The 12,540-nt window shown below is 41.8% G+C and overlaps 1 protein-coding gene across 11 annotated transcripts in view; it reads right to left on the bottom strand.

The window, feature by feature from the left end:
- The window catches only part of TTLL5 (tubulin tyrosine ligase like 5), a 404,612-nt gene that overhangs the window by 260,845 nt on the left and 131,227 nt on the right, over window positions 1–12,540 (bottom strand). For all 11 annotated transcript variants that reach the window (XM_065940163.1, XM_065940162.1, XM_065940173.1 and 8 more), the window contains 2 exons: window positions 7,902–7,971; window positions 7,397–7,481 (listed from right to left, as the gene is read on the bottom strand). In XM_065940163.1, coding sequence (XP_065796235.1) covers window positions 7,397–7,481; window positions 7,902–7,971 — 155 coding nt within the window. The remainder of the gene's footprint in view (window positions 1–7,396; window positions 7,482–7,901; window positions 7,972–12,540) is intronic.

Here is a 12,540-nt window from a genome sequence, read left to right as displayed (position 1 = left end):
TGGCCAACATTTAAAATTCAGACCTTTCTTCCTCAAACCCAGTAACAGCCAGAGCCCACATGAGGAAGATGGTGGACAGGATGGGAAGGCAGACCAGAGGCAATACAAGGAGGTTATCTAAGCAGGATGGTGGCCCCACAGGGGTCAAAGCTCACTCAAGGAGGGCATCTGAATGGGTTGGTGACAGGAAGGTTGGAGAGTGGCTACATACAAGGGAACTGAGTAAATAAGTATGTTGAAGATAACAGAAGTCAGATTCTTCAATGTTGGGAAAAAAAGAGATAAAAAATACAGAAAGGGGGAAAAATCAGCATGAATCCAGTAGCTTTGATGTAAAATTGGAGGTATTCACCTGAACTCCTCCTTTTCAATACAGAGATATATAAAAAAACAAAGTTGTAAATGTCTATGTATGTGTGTCTATACACTTATTTCCTAGGTCTGTCCATTGCATGAATCAACGAGTAGAAATAGCTCAGAACAATGAGCATATCTAGCCCCTGAATCTGGATTTCCAAATACTATCCTCCATTAAGTGGCTTCTCAGACGGCTCAGTGCCTGCCAATGCAGGAGTCGTGGTTAGGCAGGAGTTTGGTCCCCAGTAGGGAAGACCCCGTGGAGGAGGAAATGGCAACCCACTCCAATATTCTTGCAATCCAATATTCTTGCAAGGATAATCTCATGGACAGAGGAGCCTGGTGGGCTACAGTCCATGGGGTCTCAAAGAGTCAGACACGACTGAGCATGCACACACCTAATCCTCCATTAAAAGCAACCACTGCTCCTTGGAGAAAATGGTTGATTCAGGGCAGAGAAAGAAGATGCAACTAAAATATCTTGAGCTTAAAGAATGAGGGGACACATCAAAAGAACACCAAAGTCATCTTACAGGAACTCCCACTGCCCAAATCTGGGGCAATTTGAGCATCATAATAAATCATGAGAGTAAAGGATTATAACCCATTAAGTAACACAGGAATCCTTAAGTCCACATTGGTGTATATAAACAAATGAATAAATGAATAGGATGGAGAGAAAACTCTTCCTGGGACTAAAATGCCAAATAATAAAAGTATAATGGGATTAGAAATTCATCACTGGACAACCATCACAGTAATAATTCACTCAAGCAAGAAACATCAATGAATATTAAAACTGGGTGAAAATGAGATGAGGAATGACATTTTACATGGTCTCAAAGTATCTCTTCATAAGATATTAATATGTATCAATTACAGGGGGAAAACAAAGTAACTTTACAGTGGAAAAATCTTCCAGATGTTGTCCTAAGTGTCAAACACCACTAAATAATTGTCACATACCATCAGATTTAATGCAGTGAGAACACAGCATCACTTCTATGACATTCTGACCAAAAATATATAAGCTGAGGCTAATTATAAAAAAATAACAGACAAACCCAAATTGAAGGCCATTCTACAAAAAGATTGGCCTCAATCTCCAAAAATGCTAGTCACAAAAGTCAAGGAAAGGCAGAGTAAATGTTCTAGATCAAAGGAGACTAAAGGGACGCGACAGCTAAATATAATGTGTGATCCTGAATTTGGACCCTTGTATTATAAAGAAAACTATCAGGACAGTTGGCCAAATTTGAATGGGGTTCTCAGACGAAAGGGAAAAGGCAGTTCTTCATACTATTTTTATAGCTTTTCTATAACATCAAAATGGTTTCAAAATTAAAAGTCTAAAAACTTTAAATTTTCTCAACAAAAATAAGTTTCTCAATAAAAACCTAGATTTTTTTTCAGCCTCCCTTAAACAGCCAGAAGATTTGGCAATACCACCTGTTTTAGTCCATTCAGGCTGCCATAACAAAATACCATAAACTGCATAAACTGTGAAGCTTATAAACAGCAGAAATTTATTTCCATTGGCTGGAAGTCCAGGGTCCAGATGCAGGCAGGCAGACAGCACCTTCCTGCTGTGTCCTCACAAGGTGGAAGGGGTAAAGAATCTCTCCAGGGCATTTTTTATAAAAGGGCACTAATCATACTCGTGAGGGCTTCACCCTCATGACCTAATCGCCCCCAAAGCCCTCACTTCCTAATACCTTGGAGGGGAGGGGTTAGGATTTCAACATATGAACTTGGGAGATCACATTCAGACTATAGTACCAGCACTACCACATATTAGTTACTTACTGCCAATGAACAAACAGTAAATGCCCTTCAGGTGGGACACGTGATCTACTGTTCTCCAGTCTCCACCTAGCCAACTTATTCAGTGAATGTCCTTGTAAGCATTCTGGTCTGTGATCTGTGATTTAGATTTTCACATATCAAACTTCACTCTATTTAGGTCTGAAAGCTTCAACAAGTTTCTTTACTAGAATTAAACTACCCTACTAGATGGGCTTCCCCTGTGGCTCAGAATCCTCCTGCCAACGCAAGAGTCACAGGAGACGCAGGTTTGATCCCTGAGTTCGGAAGATCCCCTGAAGAAGGAAATGGCAACCGCACTCCAGTATTCTTGCCTGGAGAATCCCAAGGACAGAGGAGCTTGGCAGGCTACAGTCCATGGGGGCGCATGAGTCGGATATGACTTAGCGACTAAACCAACACCTCAAGACAGAATTTCATAGCCTTGACCTTTAAACCAAAATCTTTATTTTGAGTAGAAAACAAAAATGGAGGCAGTAGGGTAGGGGGATGTCTGCTTTTTTTGCCAAATCTAAAACCCTGGTACTACTTCACAACCTACTGATGAATAGAGAACTAAATGCCCTTTTCTCCCTCTCTTTTTTTTGTGACACTAAAACATATATAATCTTTATTCTGACAATGCATTCTTAAATCAAAAACATTTCCTTTTTGCTTTCTAATGTTTCTCAGTAAGAATCAAGGCAAGGATAATAATTTGTCTCAAACTCCCGAGTGTGTATATGAAGGAAAGGGTTTTGGCGTTAGACATATAGTAGGTACTTGACGAGCACTAACCAAAACTCCACTTGGAGTTGCTCATTCTGGAACTTGACCAACATGGGACTCAAACGGGAAAAGAAATCACAGAGTTAGTGGGGTCTTTTGCAAACTCTCTGCCCTCATTCAAAAACCACTTTGTTCTTCTATGAATATGACACCACAGTCAGAGTCATAGGGAGTCCAGATGGAGGACAGTTAAAACCGCACCCCTGACCCCACTTTGATAGCTACATATTCTAACAAACGTTACCACCACTGTACAAAGTAAGAGGAAGCCAGCTCTCAGGAGACCCTGGCTGTGGCACGCATGTTATCTTTCAGCAGGTGGAACCCCTTCAGAGCCAGAAAGGCCTGGAGGATGAAGAGACGGCACCTCGGGCAGTCTTGCCAGAAGCCACTGGGTTTCATCCCGGCCTGACCCAGAAAAATCTTATGGAAGAGAACGAGAGGCCCACCAGCTCTCTGATCTGCTGTCAACCAGCTGCGGCCGGGAGACTGCCAAAGTGCTGCAATGACGAGGCAGCGCCCTGCGGAGCCGTCTGGGAGGGGATTACCAGCCTGATCCCCTGCTCTTCGGAGCCAGAAATGACTCAAACTTCACAAACAGCCGGGGCCTGCCAGGGAGGGTGACAATGAGCGCTGGAGAGGGTTTTCTCCCCATGGTTGGTGTCTCCTCACCCCCGCCTTGCTGCAGTGGCAGATTCTGGACAGTGTGCAGCCTGTGAGGTAATCTGAATTCCTTGGCAACCGGCAAGTACCTGAATTCTTTCAAAACCACAGGAATCCAGCAGAGAAAAGGTAAATATCCCTGCGGAGCCAGTGTTAATTAGCAAGGAAGGCTACTGAAGAAGGAACTGGGGGTGGGGGAGGAAGGGAGAGGCATTACAAATGCTTTGGGATCTTTTCTCAATTTCCACTGAATAATATGGCCGAGGCAGAAGGGGGCGGTCCCCGACTCGGGCCTTGTCAGGGCCCCCTCCTCCCAGTCCAGCGCGTGGGTGGAACGCTCCTGCTTCCCTGGATGGACACTTTCATTTCCCCCCGGTGGCCAGCGCTACCTATCTTTGGGTCACCGGACAGCACATTTGGTTTTTAACTCAATTTGGTTTTAGGTTTTTTTTTTCAACTTTTTATTTTTCCTGTTTCAGTGAAAATTTGGCTATTAGTTTTGTCTCCAAAAGGGCCTCGTCAAATCATTTAGACCACATACTGGATCCACCTAAAACTGTAAAATCCAGGACAAAGTCTTTTTGGATTCCACCTCTGACAGGAATAAGAACCTACACCATGTTAGTAGAGAACAGCAGCCCTCTCTGGAAACTCGAGTGTCCCCTGCTGGTGCAAAAGAGCAGCAACACACACGTGAAACTCACAAGCAGGGAGGGGCAAAAGGCTGGACTCCGATACCACTAACACGGCTTTTTTTAAAACATCTCAGTAATTGGCTCACATATAAGAAAATGAAGAGTTTTCTCTACTTCCTATGTAAACAAAGTAAGGACAAATCAAATGATTTATCTAGAAAGAACCTACTTCGGGTCTTCTTCTTTAGCAAATTTAAGAAGGTAAAGAATTTACACAAAATTTGTATTTCACAGAACTGCCTTGCAAAATGAACTTAATCTTTCTGTCAATTAAACATGAATTTTGAGGCCCCAAATGGAAGTGATAAGGGATAAAATCTTCTTTTCTAAAGAAGGAAACCAGTTACATTGCCACTGGTTCTGTCTCTTTAGGAAAGATTATGGTTTTCCTTGCTGAGCCTCAAAGTAAAATGGTCTAGTGATCTCATCCCGAACTGATTATCTTCAGTAATGTCTATTTAAAACGCACGTGACCCAAGATTACTAGAGGCTGCAGAGCTGGAGATGCTGTAGACTATTGTTGAATGTAATGACACAGTCAAACGGCTTCTGAGGATTAAAAAGCAGCAGATGAACGCCAAGATACACAGTGGTTAAGACACAGGGACTTAGGCACATGGAGGCTGTCGTGCAGAGCATATGCACCCTCCCAGGACTAACAGCCGATCATAACGAGCCGCTGTAAGGATTTTACAGTCACCTATACTTTCAGGTGAAATAAGCCAAAACCTTGAAAATTCATATTTTTTTGGTTCAATTTAATCCAAATTTTTACATAGCTGTTTTCCAAATTATTCCGAGGAACAGCATCCATTTTTAAAATATACTATATATACTCAGTTCCAGCTGGAGGCAAGAGACAAGAGTTACTTAGTTCAGTGGTTTCTGACTTCCAACACACACCCAACAGCCAAAGCACTTGCATGTCTGTAGTAAACTCTATAATAAATATCAGTACTGCTCTCATTTCATATCTGAATGACTGAGGCTTAAAACGACACCAAATTTTACCAATAGAGAGGGTGTTAACACTATGGGTGAAATACCTTTGGAGTAATATGCAAAACATAGTGCAAATGAGATCCTGGAAAAACAGTGAGCATAACCTTGAGGTCTTTTCCCCATTCAAGAAGTCCAGTCTAGACTAGATAGTCAGTGTTGATCCTCACGTTCTATGTGACTCCTCCCCCAACTACCAAAGAACAAGAATGTCAGAACATGAAGATTGCTTTGTGTGGTTACGGGTGTCTACCCAGGTCACCTTATCCTAATTCTGCAACAAGCACAATAAATGACATTTAATAGAAATATAATTATGATGATGGACATTCACAGCTGGTTTAAAACTTACAAATATAGGCTCTCATGAACTCTCTTAAAAAAAAAAAAAAGAGGTCCAGTTTAGTACATTACAATATAAAAAATAGATAGCCAATGGGAATTTGCTGTATGCCTCAGGGAACTCAAGCTGGGGCTCTGGGCTCTGTAACAACCTACAAGGGTGAGATGGGGAGGCAGGTGGGAGGGAGGCTCAAGAGGGAGGGGACATATGTACAGCTATGGCTGATTCATGCTGATGTTTGGCAGAAACCCACACAAGACTATAAAGCAATTATCCTTCAATTAAAAGTAAATAAAGTTTAAAAATAAAAGAAGTCCAGTTTAGAACTTACAGTTGCAGGGGGAAAGAGACAGCTAGGGAGTTTGGGATGGACATATACAGGCTACCATATTTAAAGTGAATATAGTAGGACCTACTATAGGACATGAAACTCTGCTCAACATTAGGTGACAGCCTGGATGGGAGGGGAGTTTGGGGGAGAATGAGTTCCTTCGCTGTTCACCTGCAGTTACCACAACGTTGTGAAACAGCTATACCCCAATACAAAATAAAAAGTTAAAAAAAAAGAAGTCCAGTTTATGGCAGGACATAATCAGCTCCTGAGAAGGGTAGACTCCTGTACCCAAGTTGAGTGAGGATGAGTGGAAGTGAAGAAGCTCATGACACACAGGACGAATTACAAAAGGGAAAACCCTCAGCACTTTATACACCTGAGCAGAAGTAAGGGGCCCATTTCACTGCCTTCTCATTCTAGGTAATATACTCAGCTTTTATCCCTATACATCAAAATATGAGAGCACAAGTATTTCAAAACATACAGAAAACTTTTCCAGGAAAATCTGATTAGAGTTAGTAGTTTGTGCCCAGATACCTGGTTCAGCGCTTTAACTAAAAACTGAGAAATGTTTTAGTGTTTTTCCTCCTCAATTTTTGAGGAACCAGAGATAAGAACTAGAGTGCTTCAGTGGCCATCAGTGTTCCCAGGATTTAAACTCAAAAATCTTGGTAAAGAATATGACCGGGTTTATAAATGCTGTCAGTGCCACCTAGAGGTAAAGGGAAGACACGGTCCAAGCAGTTGGAATCCAGTTATCTGTTCTCACCCTCAGGCTCCAGTCACAGGATGTGAATAAAACAAGGTTATCTATTTAATCATTGGTGCTTTGACATAAGTTAAAAAAAAAAAGTGGCTAATGCCCCTCTCTTAAATACAAGAGGTCATGAAACGGCTCAATCCTTCCGCTCTGGACTCAGATCCAGGGGTTTAAATTCTCTCTCCACTATCAAGCAGCTGGAGATGTCAGGGAAGTGACTTCAAGTTTCCTTAACTCACTAAGCCTCAGTTCCTTCAACTGCAAAATTACCTCGACTTTAAGGCTGTTGTGAGCATTACAATAAATGTCTGATATAAAACAGCTGTGGGATTTTGTTTTTTTCCTTTCTAGACCATTTGTGACGCACAGTGGCCCGAGAATCTTCCTATCTTATCACCACTGCATGAAAGTAAAATGTGATCCTGGATCCCAGCTAGGAAAGGCAAGTGTGTACATATATAGGCTTACTCGTGTGAATGGATATGCAGGTGAGACTGTGAATGAAAGTAAGACTGATTTCTGCAAACTGAAGCTCATCTGGGGACACTCCTATTTTCCTGAGTTGAATACAACAGGAAATACGACCTGACCTTAATACACTCTTCAGTGGGTCAACTCACATTAACAACACCCTACACCCAAGGGTCTCTTACCTAGCTAGTCCTTCTTCATAGAGATAGATGACAAGAGGGTCATAGGAAGTCACCAGCACATAGAGGCGCACATCAAATTTGAAATCTAGAAAAAAAAAAAAATCAGGGTGCACAGAGAAAAACCAAGCTCTCGGTTTTCTGTTACAGAGCTGAACAGGACAACTGTAACACAGAAACAGGGAGGAGAGAACAGTTCTCTCCCCTCCCCTGAAACACAGACTGCCGGCAAACCTCACCTCTGAGGATAAACAATAATTATACCACATAAACATACATATAGTTTCCACACATATTTGTTACTATTATAACAATAGAAAACACTGGTTTTTATTAGCTTCAAAATAATCCCAGGAGGTAGGTAAGAAACCAGCTTCATCTCTGGAGCCACAGCTGCCAAGCATTTCACACTAGCTTAATAAACACTTACTAGAGAAGACTATAAAACATGTTTAAAAAAATTAGTGAGATCTAGCCCAATCCAGTCAAAGACTTAATCACGACTCACCATCTATGAGCAAGGGGTTGTTAATGTAACGGGAGACCAGGATGTTCTCTTCCAGGGAAATCTGGTTTGGCTGTTGAGCAAAGAGAAAAAAATGAAAGGTAAAAATGCAAAGGAAACCTAACTTACTGTAAAGAAGCAAAGTTCTTAACCTGTGAGAAATAATAATGTGGAAAACTAAAACTCTAAGAAAAGTTTTCCTCTAAGTTATCCATATAATAATATACCACTTCCATAAACACTGTGAGAATCCAGTTACGGAGGGGTGGGGGAGGGGCGGGGTTTACACAGCACCTCTCACATAATAAACAGAACCTAAACAGCTTTAAAGATTTTTATACATGATATTAAATATTTACATACCAAGAAAATAAAAGTTACTTTAAAAAATAAATAAAAACTTGCTTTCTCCCACATGTAAATAAAGCACGTTGGATATTTTAAAATATCACCATTATTCTTACAGGAAGATTTTCATCAAGTTACTCGGAGAAATTACAGGTCTTTCTACAAAAGATCCTGGCATTTTCCCCGTGAAATGGGATGGATGTTTCATTGATTCACTTAATAGTGCTTGCTGTGCCACTCTAGGTACAGACCGAACTGCTGCTGCTGCTAAGTCGCTTCAGTCGTGTACGACCCTGTGTGACCCCATAGACGGCAGCCCACCAGGCTCCTCCATCCTTGGGATTCTCCAGGCAAGAACACTGGAGTGGGTTGCCATTTCCTTCTCCAATGCATGAAAGTGAAAAGTGAAAGTGAAGTTGCTCAGTCGTGTCCGACTCTTCGTGACCCCATGGACTGTAGCCTACCAGGCTCCTCCATCCATGGGGTTTTCCAGGCAAGAGTACTGGAGTGGGAAAGATTGAATTAGATCTCTTAAAGACTTTCTTCAAAGAAAAGGAATTGCCTATATAATAAATAATGATGAGTACTGATGGGTGCTGCATAAGGCACTGGGGATACAGTGGTGAAGAAACAGATGCGATCCCTGCCCTCACAGAGCCCAAGCCCTACTTTCAAAGAGTCTGATGTTTGAGGAGAGGGAGAGCAAAATACAGAATTTAAAAGAATACAAAGTAGCACATCTACAAGTGTGAGAGTGAGGTTGCCCAGTGGAAATGCAGACCTGCTAGGAGGACCAGTCAGGGAAGGCTGGTTCAGGATGAGCAGGTTCAGAAGGGAGTGTTGAAAGCCAGCAAGCACACGGTAGAAAGGGGAGGAGGCCAATGTGGAAAGACAAAGCCCAGGTAGAAAGGAGAGTGGGCAGATTCAGTGACCTGGGGCTAAAAGATTCAATTGGGAAATAACGAAAACTATGGTTAGACAGTTAGAAAGGAAGACCCCACTGGCAAAGGGATTTAAACCCCTGGTAAGAGGAATTTAGATTGAACATAGTGGGAAACAGGAAATTACTGTAGATTCTTGATTAAAGATCAGGAACAGAACAACTCCAAGTGAGATGAAGACAGAAAACTTAGCTGTCAGTCACCACAATCCATACAGGAAAAAAAAAATACTCCAAAAGGAAAGTGTCTCTAATGATAATTGTGAAGATAACAGCTATTGTAGCAGCAACAGACACACTATTAATATTAGCAGGAAAAAAAAAAAAAACTTAATAAAAGTACCGAACATCTGCTATGTGACAACATTGCTCTTATCCTTCACAAGTATTATTTCATTTAATCATCATCCAATACTCAAGTGGTAGGTGTAACACCACCCAAATATTACAGATAAGGGGTGAGTCAGAGAGGGTCGGGAAACTGCTCAAAGTCCCACGGCTAAGAAGCGATAGAGCACCATTTGAACCCAGACGGTCTGCCTCAGAAACTTAATTCTTAAACACTATTTTCACCTCTTCTCCCAAGTTCTGACCTAAAGCAGCTGTCGCCCCAATTCAAAAGTTTGTCTTTATAAAAATGTATTTGTCATCCTAAGTACTACAGGTTTTGTTTTGTTTTTTTTAAAGGATAATGTTGTGACCCTGGGGTGAAGATGATAAGATTTCCCTCTCATTTCCCACTGCTGCCATCTCACTCAGAACACAACTTCACAAGTCATCTCTATGCGTCATAGGGACACTGCAGCATCACTACTGATTCACTTTGGCTCTGGTCACCCCCACCATTTCCTGATCAGTTTCTCACACAGACTATCTCTATTTTGAGTCAGCTTAGTGTGTAAGAACGGATGCAATCACAGTACAAAGCAGCAAGCTACAGGCCATGTTCCAAACCTAAAAGTAAACAATGGCAGCTCTTTTTCTACTAAGTAACACCTACAGGCTCCAATAGATACTTGACCACCCAGCCTGACCACCCAGTTTTCCTCGGAACCAGAGAGGACACTGGTAATGGTCTTTACTCTATGACACTCTATCTAATGTCCATGCTCACTTCCTCTCTTTCCTTCATCGTATATATTTCTCCTTTGAGTTATGCAGAACATAATCTCTTACACTGTTCAGATAACTTGTTCAATGGTCTATACCTCTCATTTCTGTCTGCATCAGGAATTAAACTGTAAATTCACAGAAGAAAAGAATGGTTTTGAATACAGTTGTTGGGTTGTTTTTTTTTGTATACTATAATATACAGATAAGCAACTAATGAAATCTCTTTGATATCTTCAAGCCTTTTTGATATTTTCATCCAAATATCTTCTTGATATTTTCATCCATCCCCAATTAACTCATTTTAAATGATGTAAACTCTAAGCTCAAACTGCCCTCCTAAGTATGCTAAAGCAAGAATTTGAATTCTAGGGAAACACATCCATTTTTCTAATTCGACTTTAAAGCTCATGGTATCTGTTAAGTTATTGTAAGATAGAATGGTACAACGGTCAAGAGGGTATGCTCTGGAATCAGCCAGGCCTTGAGTCAAAATCTTCACTTACTAAGGAAGGAATAGTAACGCCCTCTTAGGATTCTCATAAAAAAGACTAAGGGAGATTGTATTTGGGAGGTACAGTGGTAGGCACATAGTAAATACTCAAGAAATATCAGTTATTATTATTATTACTGCAAACTCAACAGTATCTGTGTATTTCCATTTACTGAGTGCCACAATTCAATAGCATTCCTCATTGCATGCCATATACCACTCATATCATTCAGCACACTTAATTATAATGAAGAGACCTAAGAATTAGGAGACAATCCCTATTCCTACAATAAAGAGACCTAAGAATTAGGAGATGGCCCCTACTCCTCAGGCAGGCTGGCACCCGGCATACAGCAGGGATGTCCTAAATATCTGTTGAACAGTGAGACCTATAAGCATATGGAGAACGTATGAGTAGACAGAAACAAGAGAGCTGTGGAGAATTATATTCACAAATAGAAGGGTGAACAGTGACCTAAATACTCTCCTAACCCTAACTCTCCTGATACTTCCAAATTTCAGAGAAGATATGCATATCGTATTTACTGTGGATAATGTGTGAGACAAGGATGACTAAACTTGACTTCCATAATCAAATTCATACCTTAATCGGAAAACACCAGATCTTTTCCCTCCTTGATTTGAATATACTAAATTGGGAAAATATGCCATTTAGTCACGGTTACTGAAGGAGCTGGAGCAAACACGACTCTGCTCCTTCATGCTGTGTTTCCAGAGTTAAAGAGCTCAGAACTAAGGTCAGCCACGACGCACCCACCTGCAGGAGCTCACACTCCTCTCTCTTCAGCATTACATGAAAGGAATGCTTTTCCTATCTTTTATCCTATTCTCTTAATGGCAAAAGTGGCTATTTGCAGATGTTTTCCAAAAGGTTATGACTATTATGGGGAACTTTTAATGAGAGGCCCTTCTTGCTTCAGTGGGAAGACAGGGGAAGGTGTTTTTACTTGGCCCTCACACCTAACTCTGCCGCACCCCACCACGCCTCACCCACTCACACTAGTGGGGCTCGCAGACCCTCCAGCAGAGCCCTCCCTCTCCATTCCCCTGGAGTCTAAAAGGAAAGCAGGCAGCGGCCTTGGAAAGAGTTACTTCATCCAGTTGGCTAATGGGTCACATATTCCATGGGAAAGGATCCAGGTATGGAACAGAGGAGATAGTGAGGCTGTGTGTGTGTGTGTGTGTGTTTGAGGAGGGAGGGAGAGGAGCGTATTAACTGTATGGTTTGTAGGTCTGGGTAAGATGTGATAAAATTCCAGATCTGGAGAAAAACTGGGAATATTTTCCCATTACATCCACAAGCTGCCAGCTCTCCTGGTGCTTGCTGGCATCTCCCCAGGCTTCTGTCTGGCACCTCCACCAAAGACCTCAAAGAATCAGACTCATTCCAAAGCTTTACTGAGGGGAAGGGGGCAGGCAAAGGGTCTCGCCAAGTACTTTGATCTCTGCAGGGGGTCTCCAGGGAGTCAGCCCAGGGAGAGGTGGGAGGCAGGAGCAGAGTCTGCCAAGCGCATTCTCTAAAGACTTGTCACCCCCTTTATGAGACAGGGAAGAGTCAGGGCACGGGGTTCTCAGCCCCACCAAGGAAAGTTTAACTTTTCTATTCTTTACGATGTTGATTTTAAAATAACAAATCACCAGGGCAAAAGAGCATTCCAAGAGAAAAAAGTCCCAGATGAGCTGGGAATAGATCCTATTCTTCTTGACTCATGTCTAAGAAAATAAAAAGC

The sequence above is a fragment of the Muntiacus reevesi genome, chromosome 7 (genome assembly GCF_963930625.1).
Source record: "Muntiacus reevesi chromosome 7, mMunRee1.1, whole genome shotgun sequence".
NCBI lineage: Eukaryota > Metazoa > Chordata > Mammalia > Artiodactyla > Cervidae > Muntiacus > Muntiacus reevesi.
The sequence above is the reverse complement of the archived record's forward strand: the minus strand, read 5'-3'. Positions and strand labels throughout refer to the sequence as shown.